This window comes from Symphalangus syndactylus, chromosome 12 (genome assembly GCF_028878055.3).
Source record: "Symphalangus syndactylus isolate Jambi chromosome 12, NHGRI_mSymSyn1-v2.1_pri, whole genome shotgun sequence".
Taxonomy (NCBI): domain Eukaryota; kingdom Metazoa; phylum Chordata; class Mammalia; order Primates; family Hylobatidae; genus Symphalangus; species Symphalangus syndactylus.
Window position 1 is genome coordinate 53,695,128 of NC_072441.2, and position 23,143 is coordinate 53,718,270.

Below are 23,143 nucleotides of genomic sequence, written 5' to 3' on the forward strand. Positions count from 1 at the left end.
AACAATATTAACTTCAAATGTAAATGGGCTAAATGCCCCAATTAAAAGACGCAGATTGGCAAATTGGATAAAGAGTCAAGACCCATCAATGTGCTATATTCAGGAGACCCATCTCATGTGCAAAGACACACATAGGCTCAAAATAAAGGGATGGAGGAAGGTTTACTAAGCAAGTGGAAAGCAAAAAAAAAAAAAAAAAGCAGGGGTTGCAATCCTAGTCTCTGATAAAACAGACTTTAAACCAACAAAGATAAAAAAAAAGACAAAAGAAGGGCATTACACAATAATAAAGGGATCAATGCAACAAGAAGAGCTAACTATCCTAAATATATATGCACCCAATACAGGAGCACCCAGATTCATAAATCGAGTTCTTAGAGACCTGCAAAGAGACTTAGATTCTCACACAATAATAGTGGGAGACTTTAACACCCCACTGTCAATATTAGACAGAACAACGAGACAGAAAATTAACAAGCATCTTCAGGACTTGAACTCAGCTCTGGACCAAGTGGACCTAATAGACATCTACAGAACTCTCCACCCCAAATCAACAGAATATACATTCGTCTCAGCACCACATAGCACTTGTTCTAAAATCGAACACACAATTTCAAGTAAAACTCTCCTAGCAAATGCAAAAGAATGGAAACAATAACAAGCAGTCTCTCAGACCACAGTGCAATCAAATTAGAACTCAGGATTAAGAAACTCACTCAAAACCACACAACTACATGGAAACCAAATAACGTGCTCTTGAATGACTGCTGGATAAATAATTAAATGAAGGCAGAAATAAAGATGTTCTTTGAAACCAATGAGAACAAAGACGCAACATACCAGAATCTCTGGGACACAGCTAAAGCATGTGTAGAGGGAAATTTATAGCACTAAATGCCCACAGAAGAAAGCAGGAAAGATCTAAAATCAACACCCTAACATCACAATTAAAAGAACTAGAGAAGCAAGAGCAAACACATTCAAAAGCTAGCAGAAGGCAAGAAATAACTAAGATCAGAGCAGAACGGAAGGAGATAGAGAGACAAAAAACCCTTCAAAAAAATCAATCCAGGAGCTGGTTTTTTGAAAAGATTAACAAAATTGATGGACCACTAGCTGGACTAATAAAGAAGAAAAGAGAGAAGAATCAAATAGACACAATAAAAAATGATAAAGGGGATATCACCACTGATGCCACAGAAATACGAACTACCATCAGAGAATACTATAAACACCTCTTCACATATAAACTAGAAAATCTAGAAGAAATGGATAAATTCCTGGATGCATACACCCTCCCAAAACTAAATCAGGAAAAAGTCGACTCCCTGAATAGACCAATAACAAGTTCTGAAATTGAGGTAGTAATTAATAGCCTACCAACCAAAAAAAGCCCAGGACTAGACAGATTAACAGCCAAATTCTACCACAGGTACAAAGAGGAGCTGGTACCATTCCTTCTGAAACTATTTCAAACAATAGAAAAAAAGGGAATCCTCCCTAACTCATTTTATGAGGCCAGCATCATCCTGATACCAAAACCTGGCAGAGACACACACACAAAAAGAAAACTTCAGGCCAATATCCCTGATGAACATCGATGCCAAAATCCTCAATAAAATGCTGGCAAACTGAATCCAGAAGCACATTACAAAGCTTATCCATCACAATCAAGTTGGCTTCATCCCTGGGATGCAAGGCTGGTTCAACATACACAAATCAATAAACGTAATCCATCACATAAACAGAACCAATGACAAAAACCACCTGATTATCTCAGTTGATGCAGAAAAGGCCTTGGATAAAATTCAACACCCCTTCATGCTAAAAACACTCAATAAACTACGTATTGATAGAAAATATCTCAAAATAATAAGAGCTATTTATGATAAACCCACAGCCAATATTATACTGAATGGGCAAAAGCTGGAAGCATTCCCTTTGAAAACCGGCACAAGACAAGGATGCCCTCTCTCTCATCACTCCTGTTCAACATAGTATTGGAAGTTCTGGCCAGGGCAATCAGGCAGGAGAAAGAAATAAAGCGTATTCTATAGGAAGAGAGGAAGTCAAATTATCTCCGTCTGCAGATGACATGATTGTATATTTAGAAAACCCCATGAGCTCAGCCCAAAATCTCCTTAAGCTGATAAGCAACTTCAGCAAAGTCTCAGGATACAAAATTAATGTGCAAAAATCACAAGCATTCCTATACACCAATAAGAGACAAACAGAGAGCCAAATCATAAGTGAACTCCCATTCACAATTGCTATAAAGAGAATAAAATACCTAGGAATACAACTTACAAGGGATGTGAGGGACCTCTTCAAGGAGAATTATAAACCACTGCTCAAGGAAATATGAGGGGACACAAACAAATGGAAAAACATTCCATGCTCATGGATAGAAACAATCAATATTGTGAAAATGGCCAAACTGCCCAAAGTAATTTATAGATTCAATACTATTCCCATCAAGCTACCATTGACTTTCTTCACAGAATTAGAAAAAACTACTTTAAATTTCATATGGAACCAAGAGAGAGCCCATATAGCCAAGATCATCTAAACAAAATGAACGAAGCTGGAGGCATCACGCTACCTGACCTCAAACTATACTACAAGGCTACAGTAACCAAAACAGCATGGTACTGGTACCAAAACAGAGAGATAGACCAATGGAACTGAACAGGGGCCTCAGAAATAACACCACACATCTACAACCCATCTGATCTTTGACAAACCTGACAAAAACAAGCCATGGGGCAAAGATTCCATATTTAATAAATGGTATTGGGACAACTGGCTAGCCATATGCAGAAAACTGAAACTGGACCCCTTCCTTACACCTTATACATAAATTAACTGAAGATGGATTAAAGACTGAAACATAAGACCTAAAACCATAAAAACCCTAGAAGAAAACCCAGGCAATACCATTCAGGACATAGGCATAGGCAAAGACTTCATGACTAAAACACCAAAAGCGATTGCAACAAAGCCAAAATTGACAATCAGATCTAATTAAACTAAAGAGCTTCTGCACAGCAAAAGATACTATCATCAGAGAGAACAGGCAACCTACAGAATGGGAGAACATTTTTGCAATCTATCCATCTGAGAAAGGGCTAATATCCAGAATCTACAATGAACTTAAACAAATTTACAAGAAAAAAACAAACAACCCATCATAAAGTGGGTGAAGGATATGAACAGACACTTTTCAAAAGAAGACATTTATATCGCCAACAAACAAGAGAAAAAGCTCATGATCACTGGTCATTAGAGAAACGCAAATCAAAACTACAATGAGATACCATGTCAGTTACATTAAAAAGGCAGGAAATAACAGATGCTGGAGAGAATATGGAGAAATAGAAACGCTTTTACACTGCTGGTGGGAGTGTAAATGAGTTCAACCATTGTGGAAGACAGTGTGGCGATTCCTCAAGATCTAGCACCAGAAATACCATTTGACCCAGCAATCCCATTGCTTATTTTGAGTATATACCCAAAGGATTATAAATCATGCTACTATGAAGACACATGCACATGTATGTTTATTGCAGCACTATTCACAATAGCAAAGATTTGGAACCAAGATGTTTCTTTTGCTGTGCAGAAGCTCTTTAGTTTAATTAGATCTGATTTGTCAATTTTGGCCCATCAATGTTAGACTGGATAAAGAAAATGTGGCACGTATACACCATGGAATACTATGCAGCCATAAAAAAGAGTGAGTTCATGTCCTTTGCAGGGACATGGATGAAGCTGGAAACCAGAAAACCAAACACTGCATGTTCTCACTCATAAGTGGGAGTTGAACAATGAGAACACGTGGACAGAGGGTGGGGAACATCACACATTGGGGACCTGTCATGGGGTTGGGGGCTAGGGGAGGAATATCATTCGGAGAAATACCTAATGTAGATGACAGGTTGATGGGTGCAGCAAACCACCATGGCATGTGTATACTTATGTAAAAAACCTGCACATTCTGCACATGTATCCCAGAACTTAAAGTAAAAAAAAAAAGAAAAAAAGAAATAATAGACTTTCTAAGATAAACTCAGAAACTTAAACCTACAAAAGGAGGGGGAAACTTTAGAAATGGTTACTCTTCATTGTGTTTAGTCCCTGAATTTGCTTAAACTCCATTTTTCAGTTATCTAATACATGTACCTTAATTGATCCAAGGGCCCCGATGGCAACTTCAGGTGGCATTATCACTGGTTTGGCATAGGTACCACCAATCTATTTAAAAAAAAAAAAAAAAAAAGGAGAGTATTAAAAGTTAAGATTTTTCCGGTAACAAATGCCAAGTGACATTTTCTATTTTTAATTAAGCATATGATCAGAAACCTTAAGTAATGGTTTATGTATTTCAACATTATTACTCACTGATCCAATGTTGGAAAGAGTAAATGTTCCTCCTGTAAGATCAGTGGTGCTGAGCTGACCCACAGAGCCCAATTTCTGGAGGCGGTTCAGTTCAGTGGCGATGTCAAATATAGAGCAGATCTGAACATTTTTCACATTAGGGACAATCAAACCCTGCTCAGTATCCATTGCTATCCCAATGTTATGAGAAGCCTAAAAAATAAAAATTGTACAGTAGGGCTTTTAATGAATAAGCTAACAGCAAAGAAAGGATCAACCTTCACTGCCATCTAGAAACCACTACCAAAACTCATTTTTACCAGATTGGTAGTGATTTAAAAGAAATAATTTAAAAATAATTTTTAAAAGATTTTTTGGGCCAGGTGCAGTGGCTCACACCTGTAATCCCAGCACTCTGGGAGGCCAAGGTGGCTAGATTACCTGAGGTCATGAGTTCAAGACCAGCCTGGCCAACATAGTGAAACCCCATCTCTACTAAAAATACAAAAATTAGCATGGTGGCACAGGCCTGTGATCCCAGCTACTCGGGAGGCTGAGGCACGAGAATTGCTTGAACCCGTGAGGTGGAGGCTGCAGTGGGCCGAGATTGTGCCACTGCACTCCAGCCTGGGAGACAGAGTAAGACTCTGTCCAAAAAAAGATGATAATTTTTTATTGATAAGAATGTAGGCAATAGGCTATTTCCCAACATTGTTAGTGGGAATGTAACTGGTACAGGTTGAGCATCCCTTGTTCAAATATCTGAAATCTGAAATGCTCCAACATCGGAAATGTGATATAGCCAATTTCCTTGAAAACTGATTTATCACCCTGAGTCAAGATCCATCTTCAGAATTCTGTATACTGACAAATATAGAAATGTAAAGTTTTTATTTTTGATTTATTGGGTGGATTAAGCACCTCAGCATTCCTTACTTTGTGATAAAATACATATATAATAAAAAGTATATTCAATATTTTGTCCTTAAACACTATGCTGCATAGTTGTTGAAACAGTTCTCATTTTGTAATATTTAACCATATCAGAGTCCGTCAATAATAAAAAAAAAAAAAAAAACAGAAAAATGCAGCCATTGTTCTGGCAGGGCATAGTGGCTCATGCCTATAATCCCAACACTTTGGGAGACCGACACAGAAGGATTGCTTGAGGCCAGGAGTTCAAGACCAGCCTGGGCAACATAGCAAGACTCCATCTCTACAAAAAAATTTTTTTTAATTAGCTACAAAAAAATTTTTTTTAATTAGCTACAAAAAAATTTTTTTTAATTATGGCACATGCCTGTAGTCTCAGCTACTTCGGAGGCTGAGGTGGGAGGATCATTTGACCCCAAGAGTTTTAGGTTACAATAAGCTATGATTATGCATGGGTGACAGAGCAAAACCCTGTGTCAAAAAAAGAAAAAAGAAAAAACTTTGTGGCTGGGCACGGTGGCTCACGCCTGTAATCCCAGCACTTTGGGAGGCCGAGGCGGGCGGATCACGAGGTCAGGAGATCAAGACCATCCTGGCTACCACAGTGAAACCCCGTCTCTACTAAAAATACAAAAAGAAATTAGCCAGGCATAGTGGCAGGCGCCTGTAGTCCCAGCTACTCAGGAGGCTGAGGCAGGAGAATGGCATGAACCCAGGACGCAGAGCTTACAGTGAGCCGAGATTGCACCACTGCACTCCAGCCTGGGCCACAGAGCAAGACTCTGTCTCCAAAAACAAAAAATAAAAATAAAAAAAAAAAAACTTTGTTTCATGCACAAAAATGTCAAAAATATTATATAAAATTACCTTTAGGCTATGTGTATGAGGGGTAAATGAAACATAAGTGAATTTCATGTTTGGACTTGGGTCCTGTCCTCAAGATGTCTCCTTTGTATATGCAAATATTCCATAATCCAAAAAAATCTTAAATCCAAAACGCTTCTGGTCCCAAGCATTTCAGGTAACGGATACTTAACCTGTATAGACTTTCTGGAGAACATATGACAACATGTACCAACATTTATAAAAATTTGTGTTAAGGAACTAAGTGCAGAAGTATGTAGGGATACACAGGGATGTTGAGGACACACTTTATAAGTTTGAGAAACTGCAAATAATCACAATGTTTATAAATAGGTCACTGGCTAAATAACAAAGCTATATTTGTTGACACATAATGATGTCTACAACATAGTAAATGAAAAAGAAGAGGCTGGGCATGGTGGCTCATGCCTGTAACCTAGCACTTTGAGAGGCTGAGGTGGGTGGATCACTTGAGCCCAGGAGTTAGAGACCAGCCTGGGCAACATGGCAAGACCCCATTTCTACAAAAAAAAAAAAAAGTACAAAAATTAGCTATGCATGGTGGCAAATGCCTATAGTCCCAGCTACTCGGAAGGCTGAGGGTGGACGCTGCAGTGAGGTGATGATTACACCACAGCATAGATATTCTCTATGGGGAATACTTTAGATAGGCAACAGAGTGAGATCCCGTCTCAAAAAAAAAAAAAAAAAAAAAAAGAAAAAGAAAAAAGCAAGTTAAAGAAAGTATAAATAATTCTATATCTTCTAAAAAGTATGTAAAAATGAAATCCTAGAAAGATGTAGATCTCAACATAAACAGTGAGTTATCTTAGGGTCATGGAATTGAGGGTAAACATCTTTGTTTTCTTTTTTCTTTTATTTTTTTTTTTGACAAAGGCAGGGTTTCACTTTGTCACCTAGGCTGGAGTGCAGTGGCATGATCACAACTCACAGCAACCTCCATCTCCCAGGTATCCTATGATTCTCCTGCCTCAGCCTCCCAAACAGCTAAAACTATAGGCATGCGCCACCATGCCTGGCTAATTTTTTTTTTTTCTGTAGAGATGGGGGCCTCCTCACTTTGTTGCCCATGCTGGTCTTGAATTCCTAGGCTCACGCCATCCTCCTACCTCTGTCCCCCAAAGTGCTGGGATTACAGGCAGGAGCCACCACACCTGGCCAACATCATTATTTTCTTGCCTGAAATTTTTGTGATAAGTATATACTTAATCAGGAGATATTAAAATTAAAATTAATACAGCTGACTGTATTAACCATATGGCAGCTGACCTCCCAGAATATCTAAGCTCACTTTCTAGTTGTACATGTCTTTTTTTCTTTTCTTAATTCTCTTTTTGAAATGGAATTTTGCTCTTGTCGCCCACGCTGGAGTGCAGTCGCACAATCTTGGCTCACTGCAACCTCTGCCTCCTGGGTTCAAGAAATTCTCCCGCCTCAGCCTCCTAAGTAGTTGAGACTATAGGCGCTGGCCACCACAGCTGGCTAATTTTTGTATTTTTAGTAGAGACAGGGTTTCACAATGTTGGCCAGGCTGGTCTCAAACTCCTGACCTCACGTGATCCACCTGCCTCGGCCTCCCAAAGTGCTGGGATTATAGGCGTGAGCCACCGTGCCCAGCCTCTGGTTGTACACTTCTAATGATAAGTAAACTTAAGGAAAGGCATCTCAAAAAGAGTTCTTGGTCTTAAGAAACTTTCACTCCTCAGAGAAGAGTTTACTCAAATTGAATTCAAACTTATTACTTTTCTCACTTAAATTATTCTTAATCTTAAAACTCCAGGAATTTGCCAGGTGCAGTGGTTCATGCCTGTAATCCCAGCACTTTGGGAGGCTGAGGCAGGAGGATTGTTTAGACCAGAAGTTCAAGACCAGCCTGGGCAACATAATGAGACCACGTCTCTACAAAAAATTTAAGATGCACATGCCTATAGTCCCAGCTACACAGGAGGCTGGGGCAGAAAGATTGCTTGGGCCTGAGAGGTCGAGGTTGCAGTGAGCCATGATCACAACACTGCACTCCAAACTGGTGACAGACTGAGACTCTGCCAATAATAATAATAATAATAATAATAATATTAAAATTCCAGGAATTCAATTTTGAAAGAGCTGCTTCTTTTTGAGAGGGTAAGTAGAGTGGGTAACATAATCTGCCATACAGCTATGTATTTCCATTATTTTAAGCAGAAAACAAAAAAAAAGCTTAAAAATGGTTTTAAGAATCTCCATATCTAAACAGTATTATTAAACACAAAAACAACAACAATGAATTACACTTAAGTTTAATGTTTTACCCCATACCTTTAATTCTAGTCTAAAAAAGATCACTATTTGAGGTACAATAGAAGTCTCTCTAATCTACAAGCACGTTTGCCCCATCTTCTATTAATAATAAGAACATTTTCACTCTGTATAGCCAACCTTATATGTTATATTCTGGCAGTTTTCATCCACAGAAGCATTAAGGATAGGAAACTGTAGTAATCCCAAGGAAGCAGCCTGTTTAACAGAAAAAGAATGCAATTTTAGCACTTTTAACTGAGAAGGAATAGGGAATTTGAAACAATAAGAGGTATAAAAGGAGGGAGAGAGAAAACTCTTACTTATGCTGAGTTTAATTTCAAGTCTACATGTACCTAGTCACATTACTGCCAATGTTACCTTCAAGCAATGTAGAAATAGGTCACCCTGGCCGGGTGCGGTGGCTCACGCCTGTAATCCCAGCACTTTGGGAGGCCGAGGCGGGCAGACCACAAGGTCAGGAGATCGAGACCATCCTGGCTAACACAGTGAAACACTGTCTCTACTAAAAACACAAAAAAATTAGCCGGGCATGGTGGCAGGCGCCTGTAGTCCCAGCTACTCAGGAGGCTGAGGCAGGAGAATGGCGTGAACCTGGGAGGCAGAGCTTGCAGTGAGCCGAGATCGTGCCACTGCACTCCAGCCTGGGCAAGAGCAAGACTCTGTCTCAAAAAAAAAGAAATAGTCACCCTAATCACTAAAGAATAAAAGATAGTCAGGTAGCTTGTAAACATCAAGGAGATTTTCAAAATAATGATACAGACCAGCCAAAGTTCCAAAGAAAATGTCTAAATTCTAGGTGATTCCCTCACTGACATGTTGATCTTAAGATTTCCATGAGAAGTAAACCTGTAGTTCAAAACTAGGAATCAAAACACAAAAAAGCAGGTAAGCTATTTCTCTGTGTGGAAAGAACACGTAACGAGGATTTCAAAGCGCACTGACCGTTAGATGCCAGTTTGCTACTTGGTATCCTTGGCCAGCTGAAGGGCAGAGATGGCCTGAACATTTACTTTACAGCTCAAGTCTCACTGAACAGCATTTATATTTTCCCTCTCTGCCGCCTTCTCCCTTTCTTTTTTCCTTTTGTCATTTAATACCATTTCTCTCCTGTCCATATTCAGATTTCCCTAACTGTACCCAAAATGTTCTTGATAATCTGTTTTCGGGATCTAATAATCAAGTTTCATACCTTACATGTGGTGGCCATGCATTGTATTAAATTTAAAAGATAGCAAAATAAAAATGCTTAAGATCATTCTTAAAAAGAATTCCCTTCCTCACTGCCCTTGTCTGGTCCCTGTTAAAGTTCTTTACATGCATTGTGTTATTCTTCTCAGTGCATCAGGGGTCTTGATGGAAAAAAAATCAAATTCTTGAACTAGAGAGTTAAGAAAAAAGTTTAAATATATAGAGACATTTCATAGTCATTAGTTTAGTTAGGACAGGTTAAGAGAGTAGATCAACTGAAGAAAAATATAATTAAAAGAACTGCTACGAGTTCCTTAATTTTTATGACTTGAAAATTTTTTCTTGTTTGTTTTTGAGACAGGGTCTTGCTTTGTTACCCACCCTGGAGTGCAGTAGCTTGATCTCAGCTCACTGTAGCCTCAACCTCCTTGGCTCAAGTGATCCTCCTGCCTCAGCCTCCCGAGTAGCTGGAACTACAGGCGCATGCCACCATGCCCAGGTAACTTTTGTATTTTTTGTAGAGATGGGGTTTCACCATGTTGCCCAGGCTGGTCTTGAGAACTCCTGAGCTCAAGCAATCTGCCTGCTTTGGCCTCTTAAAGTGTTGGGATTACAGTCGTGAGCCACTGAGCCCAGCCAACTTGAAAGTTTTAGTAAGCATTTGATTCAATAACTGTAATTTTAGTAGTCTTTATCTAAAAACCCCTAAGGTTAGTCTAAACTGTTACATATAAAAATAGAGTTTTGAGTATAATCCAAATTTTGTCCAAGAAAATACAAGGTATATGTCAATGGATTAGTCATTTGTTCCCCCTCTACAATACTGTGTAGTATTTTTTTTGAATGTTCTGAAACTTATGTTTTATTTTAAAACAAAATAGCCAGGCATGGTGGCTCATCCCTGTAAGACCAGCCTGGGCAACATTGTGAGATACATCTCTACTAAGAATAAAAAAAATTAGGCAGGTGTGGTGGTGCACACCTGTGGTTCCAGCTTCTCGGGAGGCTGAGGCAGAGGATCACTTGAGCCCAGGAGTTCAAGGTTGCAGTGAGCTGTGATTGTGCCACTGCACTCCAGCAGCCTGGGCAACAGAGCGAACCCTTTCTAAAAAAAAAAAAAGGAGATAAAGGAGAATAGTTTCTGCCTCTTGAGGCCCAGCGCCCAGTAAGTGAAAACTGAGTAAGCACTCACAATGCACTGAGATAAGTAACAGTGGGAAACAAGAGCATTTAATTCAAATAGTGACAGCCACAGAAAGAGTCTGTACCTGACCAGTTTGGGATTTTCAGGTGTTTGATCGAGAAGAAGGGGCACTACAGGTGGAATTGTGTATTCCAGCAATTATGGGGAGCTTAATATGAGGGAGTGAGGTAAGAACGGAGAGGCAGGCAGCAGAGACTTATAACGCATTTGTATGCCACACTAAGGAGTATGGAAATTACCCTAAAGGCAACGAAAGGGAACCACTGCAAAGAATCAGAGAATATTACAATAATTTGATTTACGGAAGACCAGTCTTGGTGCAGTGTAGAGAAAGGATTGAACATGTTGGCATTTCAGACATCAGTATGTCCTTCTGAGTAAAACAGACCAGAACCTGAAAGAGCTTCTCCACCTGTTAGCTATAAGTCCTTAACCAGTTTCTCAACCTCTCTGAGACCCAATTTCCTTAAATGGAAAGTGGGGACAGTAATATTTACATGTCAGGGTTACTGTGAGAATTAAGAGATAATGGGCCCCGCCCTGCGTCTGCCTCAGAGGGGCCCAAGCCACCCGGTCCGCCGCGTCCCCGCCGGGGCCGACCGAGCCGAGCCGGGCCGGAGCGGCGGGTGCGGCCAGGCCGCCATGGACCACAAGACTCTGCTGCCGGAGCGGCCGCCCGCCTACAACCAGGAGGCCGGCCAGGGTGACTACGCGTGCGGCCCGCATGGCTACGCGCCACCCCCGCCGCGCCCTACCCCTACCTCGTCACAGGGATACCCACCTACCATCCCAGGGTCTACAACATCCATAGCCGGACCGTCACCCGCTATCCTACCAACTCTATCGTGGTCGTGGGAGGCTGTCCCGTCTGCAGGGTCGGGGTGCTGCAGGACTGCTTCACCTTTCTGGGAATCCATCTTCCTGGCCATCATCCTGTTCCCCTTTGGGTTCATCTGCCGTTTTGCCTTGAGGAAGTGAAGATGCCCCAACTGTGGAGCCACCTTCGCTTAAAGGGAACACCAGGCCCGGCTTTCCCACACCCAGCTCTCTTTTTCTAATGTAAATGTTGTGTACAATAGTTTTATTTGATTAAGCTTCAAGACTGTTTTGTAAAGCGACGTGGGACCGATGTGGCACACGCCAGCTGCGGTTTCCCGGAGCGTGGAGAGGCAGCGCTGCTGCTCCTGCCCGAGGCTCATGACAACTCAATAAAGCACTGCTTTTATTTTTTGCAGTCTTCGATTTGAGAAAGGTGAGAAATAATGTTTTCAATAAATGAGATTCATACCAAAAAAAAAAAAGAGATAATGTATACGGCATGCTTAGTATGGAGGCTGGCACATGGTAGCTGCTGCACAGTCACTAATGTGAGCTCGATTGTAAGCTGCTCAAGGTCAGCTGATGGTCTTACTCCATTTTTTACTGGTCCCAAGGCTTAGCACTAGACATGATTCCCAGGATCCTCAATATAAGTTTGTTGAGTAAATGAAAATAAGTATTAAATATATGTCAGTGATATTGCAAAATTAATATCAAGTCTCATTTTAGTTCAAACCAAGACTTGGTTGGAGTGATCCTTTTAGGATTAAAGGCTTTACTTAACTGGCAGAATTGTCTCTACCTAGCTCAAAGTGGCTAAAAATATAATATAGAAATTTCAATTTTATAATTTCCTATTGAACAAAGCAATGGCACATTTTCTAACTATCTGATGTTGCGAAAAGTAGTATTTTTATTCAAGGCCACAGTCAACACATTGCATGTTGGCAAAGCAAAATTTAAATGTCCTACTCGGGGCCGGGTATGGTGGCTCACGCCTGGAATTCCAGCACTTTGGGAGGTTGGGGTGGGGGTGGATCACCTGAGGTCAGGAGTTCAAGACCAGCCTGACCAACACGGTGAAATCACGTCTCTACTAAAAATACAAAATTAGCCAGGCGTGGTGGCAGGTGCCTGTATTCCCAGCTATTCAGGAGGCTAAGGCAAGAGAATTGTTTGAACCTGGGAGGTGGAGGTTGCAGTGAGCCGAGATCGTGCCATTGCACTCCAGCCTGGGTGACAAGAGTGAAACTCTGTCTCAAAAAGACAAGCAAACAAACAAATAAATGTCCTACTCAACCCTTGTTTGAAATGAATGAATCTCACCTTTAAGAAGAAAGGCATAAAGGAGAGTTTAATTCCACGAGCAAATGCAATGGGTTTTAATTCTTCTCGGAGCTTAACCAGTTCAGTAAGGTCAATCTCATCACAATAACCAAAATGAGGTATCTTCAGGGCTGCAGACATAGTCTTGACCATTGCTTTTTGAAAGCCTGAAAAGCATTCAATTGTTATTCATTTATTTAAATTCTCAAATCTCTTCATCCTTTTTTTTTTTAAAGAAACTAAAATGGAAGGTTCTCTAATGTCTTTTACTCTCTCAGTTAAACCCTTCCTCTTACTACTCTCTTCATTACATTACATTTAAAGTCACTAATTTTTTTTTTTTTTGAGACAGAGTCTCGCTCTGTCGCCCAGGCTGGAGTGCAGTGGCGCGATCTCGGCTCACTGCAAGCTCCGCCTCCCGGGTTCACGCCATTCTCCTGCCTCAGCCTCTCCGAGTAGCTGGGACTACAGGCGCCCACCACCACGCCCGGCTAATTTTTTTGTATTTTTAGTAGAGACGGGGTTTCACCGTGGTCTCGATCTCCTGACCTCGTGATCCGCCCGCCTCGGCCTCCCAAAGTGCTGGGATTACAAGCGTGAGCCACCGCACCCGGCCAAAAGTCATTAATTTCAAAGCTGGAACATTGACTGCATCATGACACTCAGAGGCAAATGCAATAACATAGCAGGTAACTGCTTTAAATGCTGTGTTATATAAAAAATTCAAAAGAATGCAAGCCATGTATTTCCCTAACAGCTTTTCTGCAAAGCCACTCTTCTGGAAGTTAATCATTCCAAGAGTTTATAAATAACAAATCAGACTAGTTGTTTTGAAAGCTAACTACAAATAGTGAATGTTTAAAATATCCTGTGTGTCCAAACAGAGCAATTATCAGTATACAAGTTTATATTTCAAGAAACCTGCTAATGTATTACTCTTCAGAAGTTAATGGTACACATAAATTGGAAGTGTTTCCTGGAAAAGCTATGTTATTTCACCATTTAAAAATTATGGCCAGGCGCAGTGGCTCACGCCTGTAATCCCTGCACTTTGGGAGGCTGAGGAGGGTGGATCACCTGAGATCAGGAGTTCAAGACCAGCCTGGTCCAACATGATGAAACCCTGTCTCTACTAAAAATACAAAAAATTAGCTGAGCATGGTAGCATGCACCTGTAATCCCAGATACTCAAGAGGCCGAGGCAGGAGAATCGCTTGAACCTGGGAGGCAGAGGCTGCAGTGAGCCAAGATCGTGCCACTACACTACAGTCTGGACAACAAGAACAAAACTCCGTCTCAAAAAAAAAAAATAATAAAATAAAATAAAATAAAAATTATATGCTGACTGAAGTTGAACTTTCCCTTCAGTAAGACTTGAAAACACCACATTATATATGTTTATCTACTGAGGTAGCTTCCCCCAAAATAAATGAACTATTGCCTTATATTATTGTTATTATTATCATTACCTTTTATGGATTCTGTTTTGTCTTTGCCTGTGAATACCGGAGGTTTTGATACTGGTATAGGAACAGTCATGTCTTTTGGCTTTGGTGGAGGTGGCATAATTTCAACTTTGGGTGAAGGAGGCAATATAGCTCCTGTCTGCCTCTCCAAATAGTTGAGGATATCTTCTTTAAGTATTCTACCATCTTTTCCTGAGCCGACAACTTCACTCAGCTTAATCTAAAAAATGATATATTTTAATGCCAAAAGTACAACTACTTAAAAACATCATTAAAGTTTCAAAATGGAATTTGATCAACTGACGGTAAAATATATCTGTCCAATAAATTAGTAAAAGGAAATAACCTTTTCATTTTCTACTTAAGTAATCATTACTTTTGTATATACTGTTCACATATGCATGTGGTAACCATCAGGTATCTATATTATATATAATCTAGAGCTATTTATGAAAACTTACTTTTTAAAAAAATTTTTTGTAGAGACAGGGTCTCACCCTGTTGCCCTGGCTGGTCTTGAACTCCTAGCCTCAAGCTATCCTCTCACCTCAGCCTCCCAAAAGTGCTGGAATTACAGGCGTGAGCCACTATGCCCAGCTGAAAACTTACATTTTTATACTCAAGTATTTTAAAATCTCTTGCATAATTCTTATTCGACCTTTTCTATTCTTGGGGACTATATAAGAAGAGGGAGAGCTGAGAATTTAAGAGAAACTAAATGCTATACCAAATTTAGACCAATGTTTCTGACATTTCCTACCAGTTAAAAACATAACAACTTAAATAATTATAACACAAAAGCTCTCTCAAATTAGTTATTTTTCTGATAGTTGCTTTGGAAAGATCAGTACAAAACATTTAATTCTATGGAAATACAAATAAACATAAAAGCTTGGAATGATCTCCTCATATATAGTATGTATTAATTTCTTAGGGATAGGCCCCATTTCATTTGTATTAGTGCATCTCTAAGGATGACTAAAATAATAAAGGACTTTACTAAGGCAAACACTAAGTTTGTAACAAATGGCCTATGAAAATTTAAACAAATAATTTTTAGGCAGTTACAAACAACTGTAAATGCCACTGGTTCTTAATTTTAAACAAACTCAATTCATAAATATGCAAATTGAAAAAAAAGATGATTTCTGATAACTAAATCCAATATTTAATTTTTAGTAATCATACAAGCACTCTACCCAAATATTCTGTACACATCTTTAAGGAGTGTTTTAGGAAAGCCAAATTATACATTTCTTCTATATATTTCTTTCTATATTATTAAGAAAAAATTTATTAAAATGCTTTATAGATTTCAAAGCAAAATGTTAAATCATTATTTCATCTGATGCCCTTAATAACCTAATGTTCCACGTTACTATATCTATTTTCTGTTATGCTAAATGGTCTTCATACTTAAACACATTTAAGGGTTACATAACATTTCATCAAGGATATATAACATAATTTGAACACGTATGCATCTTCTAATTTTTGGCTATATAAAATACAAGGAAGAATGATTCCTAGATTATTTTCTTGGGATAGTTCCCCAGTGGCAGGATAACTGGCTGAAAGAATATGAACATTTTAATGACCCTATTACATATTTCACAAAATATAAACTTTTATTTTTTTCCCACAACAACCTTACTTTTCTCAAAAAGAGACAAACAAAAAGTCTCATTGTGGGGCACAGTGGGAAGTATTCAGGTTTCAGAACCAGACAGATTTGTGTTCAAATCCCTAGTTCAGCTTACTTGGTTTTAGATAAGTTAATCAACCTTCCTGCAGGGTCCTTGTGAGGATTACAGATAATGTATCTATAGTGTCTGGCACATATGTGCTCAAATAATGGAGGCAATGATTGTTGAGGTCGTACATAACGTCTAAGAGCACAGGTTTTGGAGTGATATAGACTCACTTTTGAATTCTGGCTCTTGCTATGTTAGCTGTGTGACTTTAGACTAGTTACTTAAACCCTCCAAGTCTTAAAATAGCTCCTTATCTTACAGGGTTAAATGAGAATATGTAAATACCTATCCCAGTGCCAGGGAGCCACCCTGCCTGGCATTCCACCTTCCATTCAGTCAATGACCGGCAGAGGAAATACAAAACGCCGGCCTCCTTGCCTCAAAGCAGTAATTCTGTGGTTCTCCCTTGCACCCTCAGATCAGGCCAGAGTCTTTCTTTTTTTCCGTAGGACCACGGCAAGCTTTGGGACAGGCCAGATGCTTGATACCAAAACCATGTCTGGCCAATTTCCCTTCTCTTCCCTTTCTTATCCTGCTTCCTTCATTCCCTTTACAGGTTTCCCCTCCTTCAAATTCCTATCTCATGCTGTACCTCTAGAGCACCTGACCTAAGACCTGGTATTTACAAGTGCTCAATAAATGGTAGCTCTTACTGTTATTAGGCTCTAAGAAAGAATAATAAAATCATACTGCTCAATTGATAGTAAGCAATAAGTTTACAACTTCTCATTTCTCCCATGTATTTTTATGCAACTATCACTTTTCAGTAGCAAATATTTTCATGTTTCCTTAATTTCATTGAGTTATTTCATCATGGGATAGTTGGCTAATTTTTCAGAGATACAAATGTACACTTCCTATACAATCTCAGACTTAAATATTAAGAGAACTTACATTGTTTTCCATTGCCAGACGGCGAACTGCAGGAGTTGCCAGTGTTTTTCGGCCCTTTATCTCTTGGTGTGTATGTTCATCATGGGACACTGCAGGAGTTTCAACAACATCTTCTTCTGAATCTGGTAACAAGGTAAAACTTAACTTCAGTTGAAAATTTTTTTTTTTTTTTTACATCTTAGTGGCCTATAATATCTAAATAAATTAAAGTTTATAGTTTAAATGTATAAAAGTTGAACTACTTCAGATAGGAAAACACAACTATCCTAATGGTATGGGTAGAGTGGGGGGGTGTGTGTGCCGGTACCTGGTACTTTTTAATTATTAGTACCTGGTGGATATGTCACTCCTGTTGAAATAATATAGCAGCTACAAGTTTAAAAATGAGAGTTTTCCTCAAGAAATTTTAAAATGTGTTGTGGCTAGGTACAGTGGCTCACGCCTGCAGTCCCAGCAATTTGGGAGGTCAAGGCAGGAGGATCACCTGAGCCCAGGCATTCAAGACTAGCTGGGGCAACATAGGGAGACCCCATCTGCACAAAAAACTTAAAAATTAGCTGAACTTGGTGGCACACACCTGTGGTCCCAGCTACTTGGGAGACCGAGGTGGGAGGATTGCTTGAGCCCAGGAGGTCGAGGCTGCAGTGAGCTGTAATTGCATCACTGCACTCCAGCCTAGATGACAGTGAGACCCTGTCTCAAAAAAAAAATTTGTATTTTAAACATTTTTCTAATAAAATTCTCATTTATATTTATAAACAGCATGGAATAAGGATCAAATGTAAGATAAATTATATGAAAGAATGGGCTGGGCACAATGGCTCACGCCTGTAATCCCAACACTCTAGCAGGCCAAGGTGGGTGGATCACTTACTTGAGCCTAGGAGTTTAAGACCAGCCTGGGCGATAAAGTGAGACTCCCCGTCTCTACAAGTGAATTTTAAAAATTAGCTGGGTACGATAGCACACATCTGTGGTCCAAGCTACACAGGAAGCTGAGGGGGGAGAATCACTTAAGCCCAGGAAGTTAAGCCTGCAGTGAGCCATGTTGGCGCCACAGCACTCTAGGTTGGGTGAAAAAGTGAGACCCAGTCTCAAAAAAAACCGCACAAGAATCATATAAAATCTATGACAATCTTAAACACTTTCCTGAGATGACATAGTACTTAAAAGTTTGCTCTGCTTTGAATAGTTTAAGAAATGCTGTGGTGGCTGGGTATGGTTGCTCACACCTGTAATCCCAACACTTTGGGAGGTAAAGGCAGGAGAATTGCTTGAGGCCAGGAGTTCGAGATCAGCCAGGGCAACATAGGGAGACCCTCTCTCTATAAAAAACTTTAAAATTAGCCAGGTGTGGTGGTGTGTGCCTGTAGTCCCAGCTACTCAGGAGGCTGAAGTGGAAGGATCACTTGGGCCCAAGAAGTCAAGGCTGCAATGAGTCATGGTCGCACAACTGCACTCCAGCCTGGGTGACAGAGCAAGGCTGCCTCAAAAAGAAAAAGAAAAAAGGAAAAGAAAAAAGAATTGCTGTGGCTAATCTAATTTGGTTGTTTTATTCTCTAGTTCTGGATTCCTGTTATTAGAAAAACTATCTCAGGCTACTAGCATATATTTCTGCAAGCAAAAAAAAAAAAAAAATGTTTTTGAGAGCATTTAATTGTCAAATTCTGCTGTTAGGAAATCAGTGATGTATACGTATAGCAGAATCTGTGTGAATTGGTAGATTAAAGACTGGCAGAACTTCTGAAAATGGACAGACAACTGAATCTGCTTTGACAGTTTTGACATTCTTTTCTAGGTAAATAAAAATCATCTACTACTGCAACTATGATAAGATAGTCTATTCATTCCTCTTTACTAGTCTATGAATTGGTCCAGTGCAGCTACAAAGAAATTCTCCTAAAGGTGAGGAAGGGAAGAGAAAAAAACCCAAAACTTGTATTGAGCACTTATTATGTGTCAAATACTGTCCTGCATATGCAGTATCTTACTTTTCATTACGACTGTTTAAGATAGGTGTTATTATCCCCATTTTACAGACAGTTTAAAAAGTGAGGTTTGACTGAACAGATTGGCTCAAGGTCAGACACCTAATAAATCTAAGAGCTGAATTCAGTCCTAGGGCTGACTCAGTCTGTGCTGTTTCCATTAGTTCATAGCCCTAGTAAATTTTCTTTCTGGTCAAAGTAGCTAGAATACAACTCCTATAGTTCAAGGCATAATTTTGTTGAATTTTCAGAATCTCTGTATATTCTCTACATCTGTTAAAGTCATTGGAGAAATGAGTAAGAAAGATTAGCATGCGGAACCAAGATCCAAAGGAAAATCAGGGGACTCAATGGTAGGAACCCCAATATGGTAGGAACTCCAATGCTAACTTGGATAATGCATATTTGCTGAAGAGAATGTATAAATATCCAAATATATAATATACAAAAATTATTACATTATTTCCAAAAGACCAAGTAATTTATTGTTACCTTTCTGGAAAACATTTTGTGATATATTACCTACATAGTACTACCCTTTTAGAGTAACTTGGGTGTAAATATGAATGACAAACTTACTTATGAGAAGTCACTCATATATTATTTCTAATAGTCATGTAGTTGTTGGAATAAAGCTGTCTCTTAACCAAGTAATAAAATACCGCCTTACTACACAGCAGAAGATTTTAAATAATCTTCAAAATGTTTATTTTTTGCTTTTTTTTTTTTTTAATACAGACAGTGTTTCACTACGTTGCCCAGGCTGGTCTTGAACTCCTAACTTCAAGTGACCTCCTGCCTTGGCCTCCTTCAGTGTTTTTACACATATTTTCTCCTCTGATTACAAAAATGTTATGAGTATGTAGGACAGATTTCTCAATGTTACCAGTGTAGAAACGGACTCTAAGGGGGATGAAGTTGACCAAACTTGAATTTCACAAGTCTCCCCAGTTGATATGACTTTAGTGTTTCTAGCATCACAGTCTAATATGTGAGATTTTAGCCTTTGATGATTGATCTTCAGTTAAGGAATTAGAGTACAGTTTTAAAAGCTTTAACTAATTTTAAGAAAAAGCAAACGAATTCTGGTAAGCACTTTTTCTTATGAAGCCTGTCAATTTTGTGTTAAGGTAACTGCTCGTAGAAAGCAAATTTATAATAAAACCACATTATTTCAGGTTAACTAAATAAAAGAATAATATGAATTGATAAAACTGTGAAACTGCAATATTCTTAGGTATTTCTAACAATAACATTAAGTAATCCAATTAATTCACTCAGCTAGGAGAAATTCTTTTAAGGAAAATGCTTTGAAATACTAACGTATTCAAGTGTGTTTGGAAGACCTTTCTTCATAGCACAAAAATAAACTTTAGTTCCTGTCCGAATGTTCATAAATTGAAAATTAAGGACATCTAAACTGAAAAGATTTCATTGCATTTTCTTTTTCACTCCAAATTATTAAAACAGCGAATTCAATCAATTTAATCTACAATAGGCTATACAAAATGAACAGTTATAGCTACCAAGAGCACCTACTATGCCTAGCATTGAACCATGCAATTTATGTTACTGAATGTAATTAGTTAGATGATACACTACATTATTGGAATGGTTTTATGTCAAAGAGCTTTTCTTTAAAACATTTTATACCAATCCTGGTAAAACATTTCAATATCATAAAATCTATGTATTTGTAAACTAAACTGTGTTGTTGTAGCAGAATTTTGTAAATATGCATATGTACAGTGTTAGAAAGTAAGTCCCATTACTCTAGATGCAAAATGAAGCTGATATCCATCCTCTCTGAACTAAATTATCAGTGTAACAAAGTGGTTAGGAGCATGGGCTTTCACATTAAACAGAGCTGAGGTCAAATCCTAACTCCACCACTTAGTAGCTATGTAATCACAGGCAGGTTATTTAACCTCTCAGAGTCTCAACGGTCCATGTGTCAAAAGCAGATATTACATTTGTTAAATGAGATGTATATATAGTATTAGCACAGAGAAACCAATCAACAATACAAGTTGATGTTAAGGGGTAAATGCAATATAATGGCAGAATAATATGAGTTTTATAAAGTATTCTGCTAAAGCTCACGTCCCTCTTTCTCCTCCTTTCACTGCCCCATGGTACCTCTCAATTAGGTTCAGTAACTCTCCACTTGGTGGAGCATCCTGGCAACTTCATCTTAACATAGCTTCATGGCCCAGAGTACCTAAAATAGGTGCCATACAGCCTCAGCATTAAAACTGTGCACTTGACCCAGAGGAAAGGTATTTACACTCTCAATCAGCTCCTATTTGCCTTTGTTAGCAAATATTTCTTAACAAACTTGGTTATATGTCTTCTCAGAAAGTTGGGAAGGTGGGTGATGACCTGGCACAAGGACAATCTAAACAGGCTGAAAAACTAAAAATCAAACGCAGAATTGTATTGTTTCTAGTACAGTGGTGAATGTTCATAACATGTCTTTGCATAATCAAAAAAGCTTACTCAATATCCTCACTTTAAGAATTAACATATATGAAATTTTAAAAACAAAATTAATGATTTCTCTCAAAAAAATGTTTTTGAAAAGTTTTGGTACAAAGAGCCTTAGTTGTTTAGAAAAGTGAGGAATCATTTTACTGCATTAAATAAATAGAGGCTACAGAAAGCATCTGTCACCACATCAGCTGTAAAGACAACTCGAGGTAACACAATTTAAACTGAGTTGGTTTTAGTTTTGTTTTGGTTTTGAGACAGGGTTTCCTCTGTCTGAGTAGCCAGGACTACAAGGGTGTACTACCACACCTGTCTAACTTTTTTGTTTGTTTTGTGTGTGGGTGTTTTTAAGAAACTGGGTCTTGCTCTGTCACCTGGGCTGGAATGCAGTGGCACAATCATAGCTCAATGCAGCCTCAAACTCCTGGGCTCAAGTGATCCTCCCACCTCAGCCTCCTGCATAGCTGGGACTACAGGTGTGTTCCACCACACTTGGCTAATTTTTAAAATTTTTTGTAGAGATGAAGTCTCGCTGTGTTGCCCAGGCTAGTCTCAAACTCCTGGCTTCAAATGATCCTCCTACTTGGGCCTCCCAAAGTGCTGGGACTACAGGCATGAGTGACTGCACATGGTCTAAACCAAGTTTACAGTAGACAAGGCACTGAAACATGGAATAGCTTTGATATAATGGTGATAATGTTAAGTAAAAAAAAATTAAGTAACTGGATTTCAACTTGTAAGTTTTTTTAATAGTATATGCCTTCTTATATGTCACAGATACAAGTTGGCATAAGTGAGTCCAGTAAACTGTTTTGAAGTAGAGGTCTGTTACAGTCAAAGGACTCATAGATAGGACTCGGAGGTCACAAATACAGTTTCCCTCACCAAAATTATCATGACCCTCTAGCTTTGAAAAGCAGACTACTACTATGTTACAAAAGATAGTACTATAGAATATAATTAGCATTACAAGATAGGACTTAATTTCCAATACTACTATTAAGATGTCTAGTCTTGATCTCTTCTACCCTTCATGGCTCTATGCTATAATAATTTTCCACCTGTAAAATGTTAATAATATAATTTATACTTCTAGAAGACTTTGTGTTCGTCTTTTATATAATTGGTTTTACTAGCATTAAGACGCGAAAAACATAAATTCAATATTACTACAAATTCTTGCTTAAGAAAAGATACATAAAATATTTAGAAATCTTTCTTATTTCCACAATTAAAATGAAGCATATATAAATTTCTCTCATTTAGCTGAATTTAATTTCTACAGGCCTGCTTATTTGATACATGGGCTTATGCTTCATAGTTTATTCTTACAATAAAAATATAAAAAAAAGTCCAAATATAAAAGCAAAAAGGTACAGATGTGAAATAAAACTAGCATGCAAGATAATTGTTTAAAACATATTACAAATGGCAAATGAAATAGAATGGCTAGCAAATTATCAGTTCTCTATGAAGAATACTGTCAGATAATTTTTACTGTAAATATAACCTATC

At 38.7% G+C, this 23,143-nt stretch overlaps 1 protein-coding gene and 1 pseudogene across 5 annotated transcripts in view; one reads left to right on the forward strand and one right to left on the reverse strand.

The window, feature by feature from the left end:
* The window catches only part of DBT (dihydrolipoamide branched chain transacylase E2), an 86,711-nt gene that overhangs the window by 20,622 nt on the left and 42,946 nt on the right, over positions 1-23,143 (reverse strand). For all 5 annotated transcript variants that reach the window (XM_063625600.1, XM_063625602.1, XM_063625601.1 and 2 more), the window contains 6 exons: positions 17,151-17,272; positions 14,506-14,722; positions 13,037-13,203; positions 8,617-8,694; positions 4,402-4,593; positions 4,183-4,254 (listed from right to left, as the gene is read on the reverse strand). In XM_063625600.1, the coding sequence (XP_063481670.1) occupies positions 4,183-4,254; positions 4,402-4,593; positions 8,617-8,694; positions 13,037-13,203; positions 14,506-14,722; positions 17,151-17,272 (848 nt within the window). The remainder of the gene's footprint in view (positions 1-4,182; positions 4,255-4,401; positions 4,594-8,616; positions 8,695-13,036; positions 13,204-14,505; positions 14,723-17,150; positions 17,273-23,143) is intronic.
* Positions 11,297-11,902, forward strand: LOC134734141 (membrane protein BRI3-like; annotated as a pseudogene).